We start from the raw sequence: 24,907 nt of genomic DNA on the forward strand, positions 1-24,907 counted from the left end.
CATAATCAAGAACCTATTTTCATATTGATTAAATGGGTAACAATGAAGGAGATCTGTGCCCGGGATAAACAGCGTGAGATCCCATCTACCCTCAGTCTAGACTTCCTGCTGAAGGGACTTCCGAGGGTGGAGGAAACGAGGGGATTTCACGCGGCTGAGACAATTTTCCCTCATAGGAGAAAAGGCCTGAAAGTTACGTTCAAGTTATGCACAGCATAGACCCATTGAAATAAATAATTTCATTGGTTTCACTGGGTCTAACTCTGATTATTTCTTAGAAATCTAAAGGGTGGATATAATATACCCAATTAACAGGAGCTGCACGGTTTGCTAGCAAACCGTCCCGCCCAAAGTCAAGTTGTATAGATGGGGAGGTCTTGAATCGGAAGAATTTGTGAAAGGGGCAAATGGATGGATTTGCCGAAGCGACAGCAGCGGGCGTTTGAGTGAAGGGACCAAACGTTTGCACTTAAAAGCACCAAGGCAACAATATTGTATAGCTCGGCTGCGTTTTGCCTCCGTGGCCTCCCTTCGCAAGGGCTTGTGGGAAGATGGCGGGGGGGGTAGGGGAAGAGGAGAGAGAGAGTACAAAACTCTTTTTCAGGGCGTCTTTAGCGAGGTCCCCTCGGCCGATTTCAGGGAGGCTTATGTTACTTTGTGGGGGATCACCCCCACCTCTAAAATGGCAACTGAACCCTGAGTAACATGTGGGCCGGCCAGGCCCTTTCGCAACGTGGCGGCCTTCAGCTGAATCTAAACCCTAATGTCATGGAGCTAATTTTCCTGAGGAAAAGACCACCTAACTCGCCGAGAAACCCGCTCGGGGAACTGCACAGGCAGGGCAGGGAGGCCCAGCTCCCCCTAATATGACCCAGCCAATGTTACGCTGCTTCTCTCCCTCTGCTGCAGAGGAAAAAGGCCAACTTGCACCTCCCGCTAGTGCTTCAGAATAAACGGTATTCATGTGCGTTAACTGAGGCTTCTCGGTTCCTTTTCTAGGTCTGGGAGACGCCTGGGGCCAGCCGAGCAGATTAGGCCCCTTGGATAATGTCGCGAAGGAGCTGGGCTCGCATTTGCTTCAGGTAGAGTCTCTGCGATTCGTGCTGCTTCTTCAATACTGCTTGTGTTGTTTCAGGAGAAGTTCGTTGCGTTAAAGCCCACTGGATCTCGCCCCCAAACCCAAGGCTCGGTCCCCTGGAGAGAGCCGCCTTTTTTTGTTTCAAAGGCGAAAGGGAAGAGACGGTCCATGAGTCTAGTAACCGTGGCTTGTGAATAAACCCGTCGCAGAGAAAATGGGCACATGCTAGCCAGCTCCCTCTTCTTAGGGGTAGATTGGGGCTTCCAGTCCGGGTTTATTATGATTTGGGAGTACAGAATTAGGGAGTGGCAATGAATGGGTTAATGCAAAATAAAAGAATGTGATGATCTTGTGTATGCAGGACAACCATAAATCAAGTGGCATAAATGGGTAAGAAACCCTAGTGGCTTGTAATTTATAATATATGCTTGCATATACACACATTTCAGTCAATCTACATGTGCTGCAATAGGCTCTTTTTAAACAGCTGCATATCTATATCTATACACAAGCATGCATTTTTAATGGGAGATTTCAGTTCACTCATTGCTCAGTAGGGAAAACCTTTAAAAGAACGCATGGCTCCTGTGGTGGGAGGAGAACATCTGGATTAGATCTTCCATTGACGTTAGCACCTGAAAATACAGTTGTTCAAAATCTGGTTGATCCACTTTGGAATTCTGCTTCTCTCTATTGTGTAAGTCCCAATGCTGCAAAAGGGTATAGACATACGTGTGCTCACCTCACAAAAGGTTTTTTTGCTAGTAAATTCATCCTGATTTTACAGGTATAATAAAGAGAAATGCAGCCTTGAGTAGGTAAAACCGGAAAAATAAAACAATAAACTGTTTTTCAAAATTACTATAATTCATCTTACACTCACTATTGTAACCTTTTTGCATATTGGTAAAGGTAGCCTTGAAAATATGAGGTAAGGGTTGAGAACTTTGTTTAGTTATGCTTTATGTCGCTGTTCTAACCATGTTTACTCAGAAGTAATTCCCATTTAATTCAATGGGGTTTACTCCCAGGTAAGGGGGTTAGTGTTCTTAAACTTTCAACCACATTTTACTAGCAGATTGACATTTGCAGGGCCTTCTGAAACTTGAATAAACAGACACTGTATGATAAAGGTTTCCATATCTTAATCATTATTTTCACTAATTTCCATTGGATAGTGGGGTGTATATAATTGTAATACATTAACAAATGCTTTGGCATTGATGTAGAATGAGGTGTATAATGAACTTTTTGCTGGAATGTAACCTGTTTTGAAAGTAACTTTAATGAAAACAGAAATTGATTCACATCCTTAAAGTACACTTTATTTGTCATAATGTTGTCGCATAGAAAGTCAACTTCATGAAAAATAGTGTATACTTTAAGAAAAAAAACTTTTAGAACATATTTGTTGACAAAAGTCAAATATATGTTTAAACAAAATGTGATATAAATTAATCTTTCAAAAATATAGTTTGGCACACAGTAAGAAGCTTAGTGACATCTATTTATTTGCTAGCTATTTAAAAATGTGTATCTTACCTCTTATGCTTGAGATGGTTTGCAATATTTAATATTTATAACATACCTGCAACTTCTTAATTTACTATTTTCAAATTGTGTTTAACAGAAAATAATGATGTAATACTATTTAAAATGTCCAGTTATTTATGAATTATAAATGTTGTTTTAAGACATGCAGCTACTTTACTGAGAATATGTGTGCTTTCACCTTTGAGCAAAGAAGGGAGGGGAGTGCCATGTATTTAAAGAGCCACTAAAAGTAAGGTTTTCTAATGGAAGTGCCAATGCAGCCTAACTATAACATCGGGGAACAAATTGCTAGTTTATGAGGAATGTTTTAAAGCAATGTTTTATTTAAGAAAGCAGTGATTTCTTCCCCATGTTAATACTGCTACAAAGTTTTGTTTATGTTCAGAAGAAGGGGGGGGGGCGGGAATGAAACCAAAGAGTAATCTGGTTCTAATTACATGCTGTAAAAGTAGAGTAGGTCAGAGAATAATTTGGAATATTTTTTATTGGGGTAACATTGAACTTGCCCCTCTGTTGCAGACTTTTATTACTTTCCTTTTGTTCCAGCATCTTAAAATATGAACTAGTAAATATAAAAGGCAATTGTTTTATCTATGTACAGTATTTAGAAATACATTTCCCTTTTCAAATGTAGACCTCTTTCCCTCCATATGGAGAATTCTAATAGTCTAATCACACTTGCGTAGAGGTGGGTTTTGTTTTAATGAACATTTGGTCCTCTGATAAGCAGTAACTTCTAAGGTCTTAGACAGAGGTCTTTCTCAGCCTGCCTACCTGAGATGCTTTAACTGGCAATTTAACTTGAGACCTTTGATGCTCTGCTGTTGAGCTGTGGCACCTCTCTCAATCATTGCTCCATTCTGATTGGCAGGCTTTTTTGAACTTTACCTGCCTTGCTACCTGAGATTCTTCAAAAGGCAATGCCAGGGATTAAACCTGGGACCTGCTGCATATGAAATGGTATTCTAGTGCATTAAGGTTCTTCCCTGAAATCAGCAGAGCTTGCTTCCAAATACATATTTCTGGGACTGAGATGCCTTTCCTTTTGTGACTCATATCCGAATCCTCAAAATGGTGTTTTGAAGCAGATTTAAATCTATTCATGTGATCAGGATTAGCGTTTTTAAAATACAACAATATACTTTAATTTTTGCTGAGCTTTCATTTTATCTTATTGGTTAAAATATGCAATATTAGGTCCCAAGCAATAACTATAGAATCAGTCAAAGCAGCATATTGCAGAGTTACTTGTGAACAATTATATAAGGTAGTTTTAACTTTCAAGGGATTTCCCTTCTATCGTTTTTGAAATTATGGTTTCATAAAACTTATTTTATGAAACATTCATGTTCTTTCCATTACAAGTTTCAAAGGAGCCACTTGTCAGATTATTCTATGCTCACGAAACCCTTAATAAAAATAGTCAGAAGAATGTAAAACATCACTCAGGAATCATTAAAACTGTAAATAGTGATAAGTTATTTCTACCAATTAATTGGGATTGGTTTCCCCCATAAGGACTCAGGATTTTTGCTAAGTACTATAATAACCCAATATCAACATGAGAATGTTAAATTTGCTGCTGCTGTAAAACTAGCATATGTAAGGGGAGAATGAGTTAGATTTAACTTTTTATAGTGTGTGTATAATAGTAATTGGGCAGCACCAATTATATAATACAGTTAAATCTGTTTTTAATCTGTTTTAATTTTATTATTGTATACTTAATTTGATTATTTATTTTACCCGCTTATAAATCATTTTGGGATGTTTTAGTGGGAAGTGATACACATATTTAATCACCCTAACCTAGTCTTCATCAAGCCAATTTGGGTAATATGTTTTAAAATATATGTTCTTCTGTAGGGGGAAATAAAAAAACTTATCACAAGCAACTTGGCTGTAAATTGTAAGTGGTAAGATTTTATTATATTTCTTTCTCTTTTGCAGACTCTGGATGGGTTTGTTTTTGTGGTAGCATCTGATGGCAAAATAATGTATATCTCAGAAACTGCTTCTGTTCATCTAGGTTTATCACAGGTAGGAGCAAGTTCTGTCCCCCTATTGAATGATGATGTTCTTCCTTTGAATGGATTTTTGTTTTGTTTTTTAAGTTAAATAATTCACACAGCTTATCACTGTAAAGGAAAAACTTTGCATTTTGCTTGTTACTTATATACATTTTGAAACTAAAAATGCAGTCCACAAAAGTGCTTTGCTAACTCTACTCTCCCTTGTGCTACTAAAGCCTCCTGGAAGCCGGATACAGCATAGTCCACTTGTCATACAATTATAGCAAGTGCTGCCTATTGCTTGCTGGGTGTTGTTACAAATGGCCATTGGCCAGAGCAGTGGTATAGATCTCTGGAAAAAAGTGGAAATTTCCAGTCTGTGTTTTGAATTGTATGCAGTAAGAATATAAGAACTGCTGGATCTGACCAAAGGCCCATCCATCTCACAGTGGCCAACCAGATGCCTATAGGAAGTCCACAAGCAGGAACTGAGTGCAACAGCAGTCTCTCCACTTGTAGTGTTAGCTGCTGTGAAAACAGAGGAAACCTGAGTTTTATAGTAAATGTGCTTTAGGAAAAAATAAAAAGGGAGCAGATTTATGAGTGTTCACATGGAATTCAGGCAATTTTTCTTGAGTTTTGCCAGCCTTGTGGCCTTTTCAGTAAAGCGTTTTATATGTTTATGGTAGAACTCATAAAACCAGGTTTACTACTGTTCTGCTCAAACGTTAGTGTTTGGGGTTTTAGGGCACTGTTACATTTGTTCATTTTAAAGGTAACTAACAATTTCTTAAATGTATGTTCAACTGAAAACAACGGGATTTACTTTCAAGTACATGTGTTTAGAATAAAGCAATTCTATTTCTGTTAGTAAGCTGAATTGGGATGTGATACAGCATTTTGAAATATTTGTGCCCAAAACTTGTAATTAGCCCATGTTTAATGGTTTGAAAAGTTATTCTTTAGCAACCTTAGGTTGCAATCATATACCACTTAAACTCAGTGCGATTTCCTTCTGATGTAGAGGATTGTGCCATTTATCAACACTGGATGTTCCCACTATCATGGAAATGTTTTTCCCCCCTGAAACCTGTGTGAAGTACTGCTGATTCAGTAAACAGTAAAGAGGGTGTTTATTTTCATGTGTGGAGTGGCTCTTACAGAATGCTCCCATGTGGGCCTTAAAGTGCATGGTGGGTCAGTATTAGCTTGCCAGCTTCATTTTGTAGGCTTCTCCTTGTAGCCTTGAGCGAAGATCCACATATTTGCTTTGACTTTTATTAATTAGAGACAGATTGTTATTTATCTTAAAAAAAAATTAAGAATGGTATGTAACTATTTATGAACTCACTGATAGGACAAAGGACCTGAGGTGGAGTCTGGAATCGTATTGCCTAGGCACCACTAAGAGGGGAAGGGCAAGGCAGCAGAAGCAACCTGCTTGCTGTTTCCTCAGGGGCAATTAACAATTGGGCACTAAGGTTTTTTTGCAGGACCATTTTTGTCATTGTTGGACCTTTTGAAATAATTTTCTTTTCTGTGATTAGAAAAGACCTCTGTACTAGACTTGTCCCTGACATGACACCATATTCTCGAGTTGCCTACACAGTAAAAACCAATTTACTAGCTATTTTTTAAAGTAACTTCTCATTTCTTTTCAAAAGTGCTCTGCTTTGGTGACATCTGCTTTTCTCTGAGACTCTCAGATGAAAGCAGACACCACTAGAATGAGGGAGTTCTTTGGTGGAAAAAATAGAGTAAAAGAAAGCAACAAGTTGTGTTAGTAGTAGCAAATCCCTAAATGCAGGCATGGCAAGGAGGTATGTGAGGTATAGAAGCACTCTTGAAAAACTTTTGACTGTTTTGGTATTCTGGGGAGAGGATTCCCCTCACTTTTTCTGTGCGCCAATAGTGTATAGGTAAAGAGGAAATTCTATACATGTGATGCCTTGTTAAGAGACTAAGGTATGACTATGTCTGTTCTACCCTTCCCCAAGTTCTTTCTGTCTCTAATTTCTACTATAGCTGCCTTTTCTGCCTTTTCAAACCACCTTTCCCCTTTCCAGTTTCTATCCTTCACTCCCTAAAAATGTTCATTGTGCAAACTGTGTTGCCTCCTTCACTCTCCTGTCTGCAATACTCTACCTTCTTTCTTTACCCTTTTTTCCTTTTGAGAACAATAAGTAGGAAAATATATTTTGGAAGAATGGCTTTGGGTAAAACACTGCCTCTCTGCATTTACAGTATCTTTCCCAACAAAGCTAGAAACAGAGAGCTGTGTTATATTAGGTCTGATTCAGGGTAATTCTTCCTTCTTGGAAAGGACACAGAGATACAAACTGATACTACTACTTGTTTCCCAGTGGGTGGATCTGCCCCTGCTTATATACCACTTGTTTCCTCAAAACTGGAATGAAGGCCCACAGGACAAGATTGAATTTTTCACATAGCTATTGTGTATACATTTGGTAAACATTAATAAGCATTCACATAGCTGTTAGCCAGATGAAAGACTGCATTCTCTGGCTTATAAAATGTACTGAGGGACAGCTTTTAAAACTTTAAATTGGTTGAGATTCCAATCTCTAAATGAATCTATGCCTTAATTCAGTAAAGCAAGGCACATGCTTGTAGAAAACACACGAGTTCAACCACATATTTAAATTTAGACCTGTTGTTAACTAGTTAACTACTGAGAACTGTGAAGTCTAATTCACAAACTTGTTAAAGCTGCTTTTCATTCCAACCCTAGATGTCCTAGTTCTGGTTGGAACTCAATCAGAATACTAGTCTCATGGAGTTTACTAATTGGTGGGAGAGGAGAGCAGGAAGAAACGGTTGAACCTGTGACTCTTAATAGCTTATCCAGACCATGATAAAAAGGACCGTTTTGCAGTTTTAACCTACTAAATGCTAACTGAAATGGTAAAATTTGCATAAGGTGTGAATTCACCTTTATAAAAAAGCTAGCTATGTCAATTGTTTGAGGAATCAGGAGTGCAAATGGATGGTGTATACACTGTTTCCAAACTCAATGTAACAGCCACACTGCCAGGGCTGTGTGAGCATAGTCCTTTAGGAAAAGACCAAACTCTGATTAGCCTTTGAGAAATGAGTGGGGCTATTCATTTCTCCCCTACCACCCTCCATCCAAGCTCTGATCACACATTTTAAAAAAGGGGGTTATGCCATTTAGAGGTTTTTTTTCATTGTGAAAAATCACGGGAACTAAACATTCTATTTCATTGTTATCTCCTCCAGCAACAACTGTTTGAATCTAGAGCTCAAAATAGGGTCATACTGAATACTTTTTTGGTGTAATTAGTATTTACATAGATCACAGTCTTCAAGTCATGTATGCTGCAACTGAACCTTTTTTGCTCGTGATAAGACAAAACAGCTTGTAGATCATGGCTATTGGTTGATAGCTGCTTTTGGTCCAGGAAGACGATAGGATTGTTAGAAATGCAGTGGGGTATTTGTAAATCATATGTATATCACATACAAGAGACCTCTGAAAAATAATACTAAATGGGGAAAAAAATCTGCTATAGTTCTGAATGTATTAAATATATTCTTGACAGGTGGAACTCACCGGTAATAGCATTTATGAGTATATACATCCATCAGACCATGATGAAATGACAGCGGTTCTAACAGCTCACCAGCCTCTTCATCCTCATCTCTTACAAGGTACTTCCATATGATATGACCATATACAAGTAAAAAGGATGATGAGATGTAGTGCTGATCTTAACATGCTAACACTTAATCTACTGAAATTTAGAAATGTAAAAAGGGTTCCTGGCCAAGTGTTGTATGTAGCTATATTGATGTAGCATCTTTCATCTCATTCCAAATTGTGAAAATAATATTAAAACTTCATTCTTCAGCATATCTAGTTGCAATATTAGGTTTGTTCACAGTGACGAAACTTTAAGTTGTAGACTACAGTTATGAAATAATAAATGACTTTGCTCTGTGAACAAGGGTATAGTAGGTATAGAGTTGTGAAAAATGCTTTGCAACCATTTGGCAACAAACAAAACATTCTGAAGTTTTATGTGATCCTTCTTCAAAACACATAGAAATGGGAGAGAGCAAGTAAGATTGATTTCATTCCATCACCTCAGGGATGATTCAGGGTTGCATGAAAGCTAAATATAATTTCACAGAAGGGGCTAAAGTATCTTGTTAAATAGTCATGTGCAATCTGAATGTACAAGCACAAATTCATTACATAAAATAGCCACTGCCTCCTTTTTTAATACCATGACGTATAGCAGAGCAAACCATTTAAATGTCCATAGGACATATTTATTTGTAAATCTTTTTTGAAGTTGGACATGTTATCTTTGAATTTCCAGGAAAATGGGATAATTTAAGATACATACTTGATTAAAACAAGAGCAATTCACTTATTTGAAATTCCATTGACAAGATCAAATAAGTATTTTATCTTTAATGTGTATTTGATAATTGGCATCTCAGTTCAAACTGGATGTAAATAAATATGTGGGTTTAGACGAGTCTGTTTTATGTTCTCTCTTAATATCTGGATTGTCTGATCTTCAAAGTATCAGCAATCTATTTGATGTACGGGTAAGACAAAGGTACACAAATGATGTGGAGCATGATTTCTTTTGTCACATGTGGAGAGTTTCTTATAAGGCCTGGTAAATGTCTCTTCTTTCCTTCCTCCTCTTTGTCATATATGCACCAGCCATTACATTGGAATCGTGCAGAAGGTCTGGATACACTAGAACCATGCTGGCCTTTTGTTCTGAGTAATGGCCGGTACATGGTCTCCAAGAGGGATAGGAGAAAACACATCATTTGTCACCCCTCTGATGGTGGCTACACATGGAGATGAATTGCCCCTTTGGTTTTAATTCATTAAGTATCACACATTGCCCAGTAGCAGGCCATGTATCTGGAAAATACTGGCTAGAGTTTTATTTGCAAATTTTCTTTTTAAAGTGCTTGATACAGTGGTACCTCTAGTTGTGGACTTAATCCGTTTCGGGGTGCCGTTTGCATCCCGAAAAGTCCGCAACTAGAGCGCCTCTTCTGCGCATGTGCGCGGTGCGATCGAGCGCTTCTGCACATGCTCGAAGCACGCAGATCGCTTCTGCACATGTGCAGGTGGCGAACCCGGAAGCAAACACTTCCAGGTTTGCTGCGTTCGTAAGCTGAAAGTCCGTAACAAGAGTGGAACGCAACACGAGGTATGACTGTAATTCAAACAGAACAGATGTTTTTCCAGCCACCAATAATTAAGCTTTTGTGGCTAGAAATGGTCTGAGTAGTAGCAGCCTACAGGATCAAACACTATTATTATCTGTAAGCCACTCCCAGGATGGCTCAGTTTGCACTGGGGGGAATTACAAAAAACATAGGTGTTGAGGTAGGGAGCAGTAAACTGACCATTTAAGTTAGCTGTAATATTTGTTTAGCAAACTTTGAGATGTTTGGAATGTGGCTCTCCTTCTTGGAGTGGGATCTCCTAAGGAAGACCTAAACCCCAGGAGGCAAAGGGGAATGTTGCTTGAAATTCTGGAGTGGGTTTCTTGTTTTGCTTTCTGGTTGAATTCGCAAAGCTACTAATCTGAGCGCCTGGTAGGTGTATGTGTGTTTGTGTCGTTGCACATGTACTGGTTTAGTTATAAAGCGGGCAGGGAGGTTTTCCATGAAAAGGAGCATGCAGGGTATGGAGGAAAACCTCCCTTCCTCATCCTTATCTCTCTGCGTTCCTTTAAGAGGTTTTCTCTGTGCTGTATTTCTAGTATTGGAGCTAGACAACGAAAAGGATGGGTTTCCTTCCCATACATACTCCTTTTGTTATAACTCCCACTACCCCTCACTTGTCATTTAGGGACGTGGGTGGTGCTGTGGTCTAAACCACTGAGCCTCTTGGGCTTGCTGATCGGAAGGTCAGTGGTTTGAATCCATGTGAGCTCTGGCACTCTCCACGGTGTCGCGTTGCGCCCGAAGCGGTTTAGTCATGCTGGCAACATGACCCAGAAGGCTGTCTGTGGATAAACGCTGGCTCCCCTGGCCTGAAAAGCGAGATGAGCACCACACCCCATAGTCACCTTTGACTGGACTTAACTGTCCAGGGGCCATTACCTTTTATCTTACTTGTCCTTTAACTTGAAGCAGCAGATATATGCTCTTAGAAGACTCAGTGAGTTGACAGTTCTGAATGGAAATTCAGTGATTTGACAATGATTATTTAAGGGCCAGCAGTAGCAGCTGGGTGAGAATACAGTGCAAAAAGCAAAGGAAAGCAAAGCAAAACAAAGCAAAGCAAAGCAAAGTAAAGCAAAACAAAACAAAACACAGTGGCAGGATGACTCAAGTGGATTTATTGCTAAACAATTGACAAAGATGCTGAGATCCTGAAGAAGTTTAAAAGTCTCAAGGTTTCAACTGTGGCCATGTTTCCTAAGTGTGTTGTAGATTGGCTGCTCTTTCTCAGAATGTAGGCTATAGCATCAAGGGTCTTTAGCTACCAGTTAGATTGCTGCAGCTGCTGACTTGGAAAAAAAAATGTAGCAGACTATGAGACACCTTGCAGAAAAAGATTTTCTAATTTGTTATTCTAATGTCATCTTTTACTTAATGTGTTGATCATATTCATGTTTTGTATGTAACATGTTAAGTCAGCTAGTTAGATAGATCTTCAGGATTTTATAGGCATTAGGCCAATAGATTTGTGTTGTTTTTTTTAGTTTATGAACCTAGCTCTTAGGTGGCTCAGGAGTTACATAGCTTCATAGGTTTGGGAAACTTCTTGCTATCTATAGATTAGGGATGGATCAACATGTTTCTGGTCTGTGTTGGTTCACATATGATCATAAATCTGTTTCTGCAACTATCTGCAATTTTTTAAAAGCAAAAAAAATCACATTAATGTATTATTATTTTTACAAAAGATGTATTTTATCCTAAAATACACATTTTTGTGTGCATTTTGGTACATTTTTTGAGCTGATACCTGTATTGCAAAATGGGAGAAGTATGAAAATAGAAGGATAACTGCATTCTGATCCACGTATTAGTCTGGTAAGTGCAAATCTAGTCAGTTTGCTTAAAAATGAAGACCAAACAAAATCCTCAAGCAATTCAAGAATAGGTGGGTGGGTCATTTGTCTCTCTCGTAGTTTGTCTGCAGGGGATATCAACCTGCTAGCTGTATGGAGCTGCATTATCTCTACAATTCTATGATCTCTCACCAGGCAGCTTATTGTAATTGTCTAGCTAGCAAGGATGTGCTCTGTGTGGCACAGGTCCTTGAGGAAAGAAAAAATGAATGCAGTCGGCAGGAGGTAGCAGGTTGTGCATAGATGGAGGGTGCCCAAATATTTGCGCAAGGGCTAAGTATCCATGTGCCTCCAACATGTCCAGAAAAGAACATGGAAGGTGAGAATTAGTATCTTGCTCTAATTTCTAGCAGAACCAGTAAGGATAGGGTTGGATCTTAGTACAGATGTCATAGTCAATTTTTAGTGAGTTTACATGTGTATTGTTCATATTTGTAAGCCGTTTGTTGTGAAGAACTATGTAGGAATGTTACATGGAAGAAAGTAAAAGCATGTAAACACCTTAATTTGGTGGAAGCAGCACAAAAATGTCAACTTCTTCATAGGAAATAAATTTAGGTTGTGATTGTATGCTTAGCTGGGAGTAAGTTCTACTGAACTTGGTGAAGTTACTTCTGAGTAGACATGCACAGGATCACACTGTTTCTCAATTTGCTGGAATGTGGAAGTCCTCATCAAGGGGGTTTGGGAAGTTACTAAGGGAAGTATAATTCGACATTTAAATAAAGCATCTTAATTGCAAATAAAATTATATTATTTAAATCATTTTTAACAATGGAATATAGTTTGAAACCTTGTGCTCCAATTTGACACTCTGACCATAAATTTCAAACACCTAAATATTCAGAAATAATCCGCAGATAATGAAATGAACATCTCTGTGTGAGATGGTTGTCTTTGCTAAATACAGTGGTGCCTCGCAAGACGAACACCTCGCAAAACGAAAAACTCGCAAGACGAAAGAGTTTTCCGTTTTTGAGTCGTTCCGCAAGACGAATTTCCCTATGGGCTTGCTTCGCTGCCGCCCGCCAGCATTTTAAAATCTCCCTGGGACAGCGGAGAAGTCTCCGCTGTCCTGGGGGCTTTTAAAATGCTGGCGGTCGGGAGGAAAGCCCTCCTGTCCCCGGAGCTTGCGGGGTGGGAGGTGGGGAGAAGGGCTTTTCTTCCCACCGCCAGCCTTCAGAACAGCCTTCTGAAGGCTGGTGGTGGGAAGAAAAGCCCTTGTCCCCCTCCCCAGCCTTCAGAAGAGGTCGGGGGACAGACTGTCCCTGGACCTGGTCTGAAGGCGGTTTCCATAGGAACGCATTGATTGATTTTCAATGCATTCCTATGGGAAACCGTGCTTCGCAAGATGAAAAACTCGCAAGAAGAAAAAACTTGCAGAACGAATTAATTTCGTCTTGCGAGGCACCACTGTAAGGCAGTTTTCAGTCAACTCATTAAAAAATCTATGCTGGACCCAGACAATTGTGCCAGCTTCCTGCCAGTTACCAATGTACCTTTTGGGGACAAGGTGTTCATGCAACTCCAGACACCCTTGAACGACACTGATTATCTAAATCCATTTTTGGTTAGAGTTTGGCACAGAAACTTTGATCACCGTGGTGCCTCCTTTGTCAGGAGAGAGTAAGAAATTGCAATCCTGTTGATTTTCCTGTACCCCTCAGAGGTGTCCAGTACCATCCACTATGATATCTTGAACTGGTTGTCTGGTGGAAATTGGTATATAATGTTGTGGGCTCCTGCTCCCTTGATGATCAACTATAAGGCTACTTATTGGGAATTAAGGTATGGTGTTCTTCAGGTTTTATTCCACGTGTTGGACAGCATCTATATAAATCTACTGACTGAGGTTTTCTCAATATTTTGATAGCATGAAGCTCCATTTCTCTTGTTTGTTGTAGTCAGGTGAAATGGTATAAGTGCTGTTCGTTGTCAGGTGATAGTGTACTCCACCTGAAAAATCAGGTTCCCAATATGGAGGTGTTAGCCTCAGAGACCCAAGTGACCTCTGGGGCATGAAGCACCTTTCATTTGCTAACGGTTGCACACCAACTGCTATCTTTCTCAACAACAAAGATAGCCTGACCACAGTTCTCCATGTATGCATTTAGAGTATTGTAACGTACTGCATCATGTAGGACACCTTTTGAGGACTGTTCAGAAACTACGGCTACTGCATAATGTAACATTGGGGCTGGTCATATTGGAGTTTTAAAATAGCTACACTGCCTTCCAGTTAATTTAAACGTGCTGATTTTGACCTATTCTAATAGTGAACTCATTCTCAAAGTGTGGATACTTTTGGACCAAAGCTCACAATTTGAAAGAGAATTATTACAAAATAAGGATAAACCTTTGTCCAAAATGTATAACTTTTTATTAGAATGGGAAACGAATGACGAGCTAGTTAAAGCTTCAATGACACACTGGGCAATAGATATAGGACACAATATAGATTTAAACCTCTGGGAGAAACTTTGGAAAAATGATCTGAAATTTACTGCATGTTATTCATTCAAAGAGAACTATTAGGAAACGATTCATAGATGGTTTTTAACTCCGAATAGGTTGGCTAAGATGTATAAAGTAGAATCAGATATGTGTTGGAAATGTAAGGAAATGGAAAGACTTTTTTCATGTGTGGTGGACATGTAGAAAAGTAAATGAGTACTGGGAAATGATTTATAATGAGTTGAAAAAAAAATGCTTAAAGTAACCTTCCCAAAAAGACTGGAGTCCTCCTTATTGGGAATAATTCATACAGAAATTCCCAGATTTCAGAAAAGTGTTTTTATGTATGCAACAACAGTGGTTTGAGTATTGTTAGCACCAAAATGGAAAGTGAGTGAGGTCCCAGGTAAAGAGGATTGGCAACGTAAGATGCTAGAATGTGCAGAACTTCAGGCTTAACACATAGAATAAGAGAACAAGAAGAACACATATTTAAAGAAGAGTGGAAAATATTTATTGAATATATGGAAAATAATTGCACGCAGCTGAAAACGCTGGCAGCATTAAGATAAATTCATCAGTGTGATTATTGTTGGACAATGTAAAAATAGAGAACTGATTTAATTGGTTATAGTAAAATATGGAATGGAAGATAAGTAAAATGAACCATGGAAGGAGAAGAAGGGAAGTCATTGGATATTTAAAAGTATGTAAAATGTTTATTCTGAAATGTAAAAATTGATACCTCTGAGAGAAGGATGGCATTTCAGAGAACATAGTACAGAAACTGGCCTAAAAATGTTTAAAATAAATAAATTCATGGTTTTAAGGTTTTGAGGGATGCTTAAAATCATGAGGAATGTGACAAATAATGGCTTAGCAAGCATTCTAATTATCACTTTCATATTCATGCTTCATGTTTGTAAGCATAACTAAAAAAATGCACTACAGGTTTAATATTAAAAACTATGTTAAAATGGCAAAAGGAATATTGTAAAGAGTCTTGAAACATTTGTATTTTGCTTTCAGAGTATGAAATAGAGAGATCTTTTTTTCTGCGAATGAAGTGTGTTTTGGCCAAACGGAATGCAGGACTAACATGTAGTGGTTACAAGGTAAAGTGCTTAGATTTTCGCCATCTTCACAGGGCAACAGGTTTTAATTATAGAAGCTTGCCTTAAAGCAAACACATATTTTACAGTAATATACAGTAATATCTGTGACATTGATGCTAGGGCTGAGCCAAAATGGAAGAGAGTCTGTAAAAATACCCCCCCCCCATGAAACTTGCCTTCACTCTTTTTTGGTGATATGTGTGGATTTGTGAAACATAGCAAAAATGTTTGACTATTCAAAATGCAGTCAGGAAGACATTGTTCTGATATAGCTTCATGTTAACACCATGAAGCCAAAGTTGACTATGTTTCTGACATCCTCATGCTGCATGTGTCTAGGATTCCATTTTTTAAAAAGGCACTAAAGTGGCAGGTCAGGAAAAGAAGCACCTAAGAACAGTATGCAAAAAAAGATAAGCAATGAGTGCATGTGTAACACTCCACTCTTTTTCGCCTTAAAACTTCACAGGTGAAGATTCAGTTCAGCTCTGATTAATAGCATTTATTGCCATAGGCTCCCCAGTGATTGAACTTTGCTTCCAGGGAGGCTTGTATTATACTATTCTTACTACCTTTGAGGGGGGGGCCAGTGAAAACCTTCCTTTATTGCAAAAGGCCTCTTAGCTGAGTTAGATTTAAAACTGGATATTTTGTCTTGCTTTGGGGGAGGGATCATAGCTCAGTGCTTTGTGTACAGAAGGTCACAGGTTCTCTCCATAGCATTTCCAGTTAAAATATTAGGTAGCAAGTGATGGGGAAGACCTCTGCCAGAGATCCATGATAACTTCTGTCTGTCATAGTAGACGTTATTGGGCAAGATAGGCAAATAGTCTGGCCTGGTATAATACAGCTTGCTACGGTGTTTTGCTCTGTAAAGCTCTTTGTTACTGTGAACCACCACAATGCTTCACTATGGGGCAATATGGAAATTAAAGAACTTATTTAGGCAGGTAAACTCCAGTGTATTTTGTACCTTCTCCTTTGACTAATTAGCAGACTGTTGGGCAATCTCCGTTTCCCCCACATTTCTCTCTCTCTCTCTCTCTCTCTCTCTCCCTCCCCCTATCTCCCCTCCCCATTCCTTTCTTCCAGGTCCACAGCCTCTTGTGCAGACATGCAAATGCTTTGCAGTAAAGCTTATAGCCTGATACTGTGCATGTTTACTCAAAAGGAAGGCTTTGCTGAATTTATTGGGGCTTATTCCCAAGTAAACAATCATAGTGTTGCGTGTTTTCCTTTGCCACCTCATCCTGTGTCCCGGGAGAAGCCAACCCCAAATCCAGTCTGCAACGGTTTTGGCTGTCATTTGTTTGCTGCATCAGCAGCCTCTATGAAAGCAGCTTCTGCCACAGCAAATAGCAAATGGCTTGTTTGCAAGGATAACTGAAAACTCTTGAGGATCAGATGAAGGTGGAAATTGCAAAGCAGTTCTTCCTCCTCTTCTCTCCTTGAGTGAATGTGAGGAGGCGAAGGTGGAAAGCCTCTGCATGTACATGTTGCTGAGACCACTAAACTCACTGAATGTACTTTTGAGTAAATATGCATAGGCTACACATTATAATGAATCATGAATGCATGTGGAGAAGCAAATGGAATTGCTTCTACCCCTATGAAGGTTCAGCATGCCATGTGAACGAGCCTATTCATATACTGATGGTATGGCTATAGGCTGTCTGCACAATCACAAACTCTGAAAAAGGCATGTCTCCAGTTGCATGTGCAGTGCTTCCACACTCACATCTTTTTGTGCTGAATTATGCCATGAGCACCAACCACAAAATGACTAACATGGTGTGGGTGGCATAAAATGGCTGCTCTAGGGTGTGTGGCATAACTCGCCCACATTTAAAAGAGCAGAAAAAGACTCAGGACTACCAAATAGTGTGTGCATGTCCCCCCTGTCGCATCAGTGTGGAAAAAGGCATCTACCCCAGCAACTGCCATACTGCTCATAGAAAGAAGTTCTTTGCACCTCTCTTTGTTCAGAATAGAAAGTGTGTGTCCATTCAAGTGAAATGTGGGCATGTTTAATAGAGTGTGGTCAGTGTAGGAGAGGCCAAACCAGTGCAAACAGGAGCTGAGCTGAAAGAGCAAACAGACTCTCATGCGCTGCAGATTTTTGAGCGGATTATTTACTGAGACCTGTGGACTCCATGTTGGCAACCCCAGGGGATGGGACACAATCCTACTGTCTTTCAGTTTCTGTCGGTCTTTCTGTCACCACTCATCTCTGCCTCCCTCCTTCCAAGCCGATAACTGTTTATGGCAAGACTTCGGTACAAACACCAAACAGTGTTCTGTGTGTGCATTTCAACATAGGTTGATCAAATGTATAATTTAAATTTGTGTGTATGCATGTTTAATTAAGTTTATGCAAAGGAAATCAAATTTTATCTGGATATTTCACATCGACCATTATGTTATAATAAGATAATGTATAATAAATATTCAGAGGACCACAAAAATAATTTGATACTCTGAATGTATCTAGAGAATGTAGAGTCAAGATCTTTGCAATTTAATGTCAGCTTAATTGTCATATAGTGTTGGCATGCAATACATGGTATATGTTGACCTCTGCTTTAAATCTACCAATTCACCTGTAAAAAGACTGCTCAGGAAACACACACACACACACACACACACACAGAGAGAGAGAGAGAGAGAGAGAGAGAGAGAGAGAATATATCCTAGAGATTTTAGGTAAACAGTATTGTCAAGAGGCCATCTTAGTCATTCGTTTCCCCTTCATAACTGTACCTTTTTTCTCCCATATCATACCAGGTGATCCACTGCAGTGGCTATTTGAAGATACGTCAGTACATGTTGGATATGTCTTTGTATGATACCTGTTACCAAATTGTGGGGCTGGTTGCTGTAGGTCAATCATTACCTCCGAGTGCAATCACTGAGATCAAACTCCATAGTAACATGTTTATGTTCAGAGCAAGCCTAGATCTAAAACTGATATTTCTAGATTCAAGGTAAGTAAAAATTTATTTTTTAAAAATGGCTGTTCCATTTTTCCATATGCTTGTGGCAACTTGCAAAAGATAGCTAAAAAATAGAAAGCTGAAAAAGAGCAAGAGAACAATAGAACCCACACAAAACTGTAGCAACAATATTATCTTTGAATTGTTACAGCATTTGAAAACGAAGCTTTGTTGTATGTTATACGTGTTAAGCCTTTAACATGAACATAGGATAAAGTGACACTTTAAGAATCACTGTAGGCCAAGCCACTGCTCATGGAATAAATACTTTTATTTGGTAGCGTCTAGCAGTAATGGTTGAAATTGAGTTAACCAAAATTACTGGAAGACTGAGGTTGTCTTTTGAAGACTGGACATTCTTTTAATTATGCAAAGTGGAGAATAGAGGAAGTACTAAGTTGCTCCATGACAAAGTTGACAAATGAGGCACAGCTTAACTAGAAAGCTGTTGGCAAAACTTCATACACACACCAGGACTCTGAAGTTCTTAGTTTGTACTTTTATCACAAAACCATATTTGCTCCATCTCTTGTTCCTAAGCTCACAGTTTGTATAGCTTGCATACCATAATATAGGAATGCTGGGGGTTGAACTAGATGATCCTTGGGGTACCTTCCAATTCTACAGTTCTAAGATTCTATGAAAATAGCCATTTGTAAGATGTAATGTCAATATTGGCTTGAATCCTAACTAATACAAAATAGGCCTTTGCTGCTAAAATGCTGAATTCCCACAGAAATAATAGAACAGGAGTCTCTTCTTTTGTTGTTCCTGCTGTGTACAACATACCTCACCCAGCCCTAAACCACTGCATGTTAAAAAGAAATAAAACTAATTCACACTAATTGCTTGTTTGTTTGTGGACCATTTAATTATAAATATGGTCAAAGCAGTCTAAGCAACAACTTACTATAAATTCACATTAACAACATTTGCTGTTTTGTCAGCAGCCGTGTTGCTGTTTCTTGGTCATGTTTGTCTTTGTCTTTACTGAGATGTTTTGTTTTGTCTTGCTCCCAGTTTAGCAAAATTTAAAAATAATAGGGAAAGGGATATTGAACAGAAACAGTAGGTTGTGAAGTTGCCTTTGTAAATATTTCTCAAACTGAAATATTGCTCATGACATCTGTTGATATTTGATATGGGTATATTTGAAAATATCTCATAGTTGCTATGCAGTGGTGTTTCGTATTTGACAGCATTTTATATTACTAATATATAGTTAAACTCTTGTATCTAGAGTGAAGTGAAAAGGGAATACTGGTTGTTAACCTAGCAGTTTTTTGGTCGACTCGTGTACTGGCGTGAGACACTGAATTATGCCTGTGCTATGTGAGCCACAGATAATTTTTTGATCATAAGTAGGGATGAAAGGATCTGTTATTTTCGATTCTTTAAGCTTCTCATTTTTTCCAGTCTTAACTTCAGTTCTGCAGCAATTTATGATTTATTTATTTTTAATCATGAAAATTCTTCAGCATTTTAGTGCAAATTTAGTAGGCAAATTTATCCTCCTAAACATAATTTTGTGTGCAGTTTTGACTAATGTACAGATTTTTAAAAGCAACTTTTACTAATATAATGTGTTTCTGTATGCTTTCACAGATAATTCATTCTTATATACATATCTTTCTAATATATGCATTTTTGTAAACATTGGTTGGAGAACTGCACAGCAAAATTCAGATGAGTGTGAATTTGATTAATTTGGCTTTAAATGCTAACTGAATTCAATTTCTCCCCTATTGCTACTTATAAGTGACCTTTCCCTTGCTTGGTGTTCAACTAAGCAGTACATTTTGACACTTTAGTGGATAAATAATTTAAAATTATCTACAAGTGGAGCAGTGCTGGAGGTTACAATGTAGAGAAGAACTGAAAAGTTAATAGGGTAGGGGTGTGGACATACGAGTATTTGTTTCTCTGTTTTCAAAAGCAGGCTAAAAGCACGCTACTAAATTTCTATATCTTACTTTCAAAACTTTCCAGATATTGAACGTGAGAGATAAATGAAAAATCTGTTGACTTCAAGACAAAATAGCAAACTCATGACCTTAGTGGTAGAGGAAAATGAATACTCTCAGCAGTGCTTGATTTCATTTGCTGTATTAACTCATTTCCTCTTCTGTGTTCATTACAAACAGGAAATTAGTTCTATATAATGCCTTTGTAAAGAGTTATATTTTAGGCTTTTGAGTAGAATACCCTATTGCTCTCCCCCCACCAAGGAAAGGATAAAAATCAATGTCACAAAGTTTATTAGCATTTTCTTGCTGTTATCTGTAATCAGACAGCACAGCCATTGATGATGAAGTCCAAAACATCTGCAGGGCACCAGTTAGGGGGAAGCCTTGCCTAACCCTTTAGTATCATTGTTCTAAGTAATAATAGCACCTTCTCTGATATCTATTGATAATCAAAGACTTGGGTGACAAACAAGATGGACCATGTGGATGGGTTTAGCATTCTGATCCCTAGATAAATCTGGATTACCATACTTTTCTGTCTATAAGACTATGGTTTTTTTTTACTCAAAATTAGGGGTCGTTTTATACATGGGTAGTGTGCATTGTGGGGATATCGGATTGGTTGCTGCTAGTTGGAGATTGTTATTGGTGGCTGTGGCAAGGACTGGTGTTGATTGGCTGTCATTGTGGCAATTGGGCAGCCAATGTGCTGCTTTTTTCGGCGTAGGGACAGAGGATTGGTTGATTTGGCGATGTGCTCAACAATTCTGGGCAATCCTCCCCCCAAAATCCCCCCTTTTCTTAATTTTGAGGCCCCCCCCATAATAGGGGGCATGTTATACACAGAAAAGTACGGTATCTTTAAAGACCAGTTAAGACAAGATGGCTTTGCCCTGTGGCTACATCATGAGATTCCTGCTGAGAGGACCTGTAATAATAATAGCTTATCACATGAGTTATATTGCAGTGAAGGCTGTAACTGTGCAAATCTTGTGTCCAGACAGTGAAATGATCACACTTTCACATCTTACAGGTGCTGAAGAAGGCATATTTTATCCTTTTATCCTCAGTGGTAGGGCCTTAGTATTTTTTTTTGTACCCAAGTTATTTGTGTTGCAGTATTCATTGTCCTGTTATTCTGTAATATCTAACTTAAATGTTCTTTTCATCCCTCTTAAGGGACACTGCTATTCCTTCTCCTAAGACAAGTATCTAATTTCTTTTATGCTCTCTTATATTTATAAACTGATTACAGGCCCTACAGATTAATCACTCCTGTTATATTCATTAATCTTGGCAAAAGGTAAATGTCACTTGTGGGTTTCCTAAGCAAATGATCTTTGCTTACTCTTTTCTTGAGTAGCTCTCTAAGCACAGAAGGAAGCTCACAAGACAGTAATAAATTTGTTTGAAAAACTGACTACCACATTGTTGATACATACTATTGAGCACACTTAGAATGTATCCCCCACCCACCCCTACTCAGGCAAAGAGAGAGCAATAAAGCATCTAGACCAGGCATGGCCAAACTTGGCCCTCCAACTGTTTTGGGACTACAATTTCCATCATCCCTGACCACTGTTCCTGTTAGCTAGGGATGATGGGAGTTGTAGTCCCAAAACAGCTGGAGGGCCAAGTCATAAATTTAATGCATCCCAAAGAAATAACAACTGCCACATTTGGACCAGGAATGAGACTTAATAGTATCCAGCAGCTGCTCTAGTAGGAAGCTAGCTCTTATGTACCCTTTTAGTCTGTAATATTGTCCCAGAGTCCCCGTAGGAGGCCCCACAATTCATTTCATCTGTGCCATATATCTTATCCTGCAGTACTGCTAGTTGTATCCTCTGGCAATTCTGAATGTGAGCAAATATTCATCCTCTGTCCCATTAACCAGTCAACACCATACCTACCCATTATCTTACCAAATGGAACATCCACTGAAGATGTTTCTGCTTAAAAGAGAGAATTGTTGTTATAGCATTCCCCTATAATAGATCGGTGCTATGTAATGCTTGATATATTTCAGCATAATCCTTTATACTGAAATGCATATAGGTATTTTAAATATATTGTGGAGATTTTGTACTCTATGAAGCTAATAAAGTTTTAAAAAATGTATACTGTAAGCCTGCAATTTATGTGGCAGTTACATTCCAGGGATTGCTTCTTAAGCTAAAATTGTGTATAGTCAAAACACATTGGGTTCAATAGCAGGTGGGATTGCCACAGTCTTTTTTCTCAGATGCCTACCCCCTTTCTGCCTCTTTTGATTTTTAAAAACTGCTTTTTGCCAAAACTGCGCACAACTTAAATGTGCATAAGTTGTGGGCTTACTGCAATTCTGAAGGTTTCAGGAAACTTGATTTCTGGAAAGGGGAGCAATTGTTTGTTGCTGTAAAATATTTAAAGATGCTGCTTATTAGCTATATTTCTTTCTTTCAGAGTGACTGAATTAACTGGATATGAGCCACAGGACCTGATAGAGAAAACTCTCTACCACCATGTGCATGGATGTGATGTATTTCATTTACGATATGCTCACCATCTTTGTAAGTAATGGAAAACAAGTAAAATAATTTTGTAATGGTGTTGATGTGAGTTATTCAGAGTATAAGTGTTGGGGAACTATGACTGGGCACAGCTTTCCTAGTTAAAAACTCACGTGTAAATTGGTAATGTATTGTCTACACCTGGGTTTCATATTAATTCATTGGCGTAACTTTTTAATATGTGAAGCTGCTGGAACAAATTTTGAAAGCAAAGTAAATTGATGAATCAGAGATAATTCATATCCATATTCTTCAAGTTAAGAAAATGTGAGCTAGTACTGGAAGAAGACGAAGTGACTGACAGTTTGTTACAGCTGCTGCTCCAGTACTAGTAGATTTCCTAAACAACTTCATTAGCAACATGGCCAAGCTATCAGGATGACTAGGGTAGGAATGATATTTGTGCACAAGTCTCTGGATTCCATGCGTATTACAGATTAGGCAACTCCTTTTTAATCATAATGAATTTCTTTGGTATTCTGACAGTGCAGTAGGGGCAGAATTCACGTGTTCAAAGGCTGTCTGGATAAATTTAATAAATAGCAACAACAAATAATTCACACTTTTTAGACAAGCCTGACAACTTTTATTTTGAAGTTAAAGCAGCGTTTTGGATCTCTGCATTGATTTCCCACCAAATAATGTCCTCTCCCAACTGTTTACAGCACCTTTGGGAGCAAATGGCTGCTGTGGAAGGCAGTAACATTTATAATGGAAATTGGGTATGTTGTTTGGCTCAGAGTAATAAATGTAAAGAACCTTCAGGCATCGGCTATCTTAGCTGAACTAATCTATAGTAAGAAAATCCAAATTCTCTTCAGGGCATGCATATCGACTTAATAGAGATGTTTTAATTTTCTGAAAAAATACATGCATCAGGAAGCTTGGGAAGTGGTCTGTGAGGAAAGAACTCTAGGTTAAAGCTAGACAACTGTACAACTAGTTCCGTGTATTGAGCAGGACTTCTGCTTGTTCCCAAAACTGTGGTGCCCCATTTCTCTGCTCATGGAAGTGGTTGCAGGATCTCGAGCAACCACTATTTTTCAATAAGCTGCTAAAATTATGCTTTAAAGTTAAATAGCCTGGCTTGTTTGGAAGCCATTAACCATAGTTTCCTGCTTCAGTTGTAACAGGAAGCTATAGTTAACTGCAAATTTCCTGTCTTGCACAAAGAGAGGAGCAGAGTAGTGACATACAGGTGTATGAGGCTCATTCATACCTCAGCTTATTAAGCCAAGATATGATTGTCAGAAAACAGCCACTGAGAAAGTATAGTCCAAAATGTTCTTTCTCCACATCACTTCATTCTTAAATCTACAGTCAATATGGGATATTAAGAAAAGGATATACAAGAAGGCAGAAGGCAGAACACGTTTTGGTTTGAGATTTTGTATTACAGCTATAAGAGAATTGGATAAACTTTTAATTAGGCAGAGTCCAGGAGTTCAAGAAAGCACAAACAAAGGCTCAAATGAGTTTTTAGCCTGCAATCCTATACACGTTGGGTGGGACTTCTGAGTAGACGTATCTAGGATTGTGTTTTATTTATTTGATTTTGTATTGGATAAGACCTGTATTAAGAGAACATTCAGTCGCAATAACCGAAATACTGCCCTTGCTTGAAAGTTCAATTATAAGGGTAAAATGCTCTTTTTAAAAAACAAATAAACCAAAGTAGAATGGTATGGCCTGAAAATCAATGATGTAACAAACTTTCTTAAGCCAAGCAGGTCTGGGTCAATGTCTGAACAGAAGGTCACCTGGGAGCCTTAAATATGCCACCTCAAGTTTCATGGAGGAAAGGCAGAGTATGAGTATAATTAAATTCCTTTCATGTTATGTTTTATAGTGTTGGTGAAAGGACAAGTCACAACCAAGTACTATCGGTTGCTGTCAAAGAACAGTGGCTGGGTTTGGGTCCAGAGCTATGCCACCATTGTACACAACAGCCGCTCATCACGACCTCACTGCATAGTGAGTGTTAATTATGTCCTAACGTAAGTCCATATTTCCTACCATTGTATACCACATTCATTTTATTCAGTGTCTCATGTTGATAACTTTATCTGTTTCTTC

General features: G+C 38.5%; 1 protein-coding gene across 2 annotated transcripts in view; it reads left to right on the forward strand.

The window, feature by feature from the left end:
* SIM2 (SIM bHLH transcription factor 2) overlaps positions 1-24,907 on the forward strand; it is a 49,397-nt gene that overhangs the window by 17,855 nt on the left and 6,635 nt on the right. The window contains exons 2-8 of one of the 2 annotated variants that reach the window (XM_053386689.1): positions 1,000-1,082; positions 4,583-4,672; positions 8,229-8,337; positions 15,234-15,319; positions 18,104-18,303; positions 22,725-22,831; positions 24,681-24,828. In XM_053386689.1, coding sequence (XP_053242664.1) covers positions 1,000-1,082; positions 4,583-4,672; positions 8,229-8,337; positions 15,234-15,319; positions 18,104-18,303; positions 22,725-22,831; positions 24,681-24,828 — 823 coding nt within the window. The remainder of the gene's footprint in view (positions 1-999; positions 1,083-4,582; positions 4,673-8,228; positions 8,338-15,233; positions 15,320-18,103; positions 18,304-22,724; positions 22,832-24,680; positions 24,829-24,907) is intronic. The other variant, XM_053386690.1, reaches the window with a different exon arrangement.

Source organism: Podarcis raffonei, chromosome 4 (assembly GCF_027172205.1).
Source record: "Podarcis raffonei isolate rPodRaf1 chromosome 4, rPodRaf1.pri, whole genome shotgun sequence".
Classification (NCBI taxonomy): domain Eukaryota; kingdom Metazoa; phylum Chordata; class Lepidosauria; order Squamata; family Lacertidae; genus Podarcis; species Podarcis raffonei.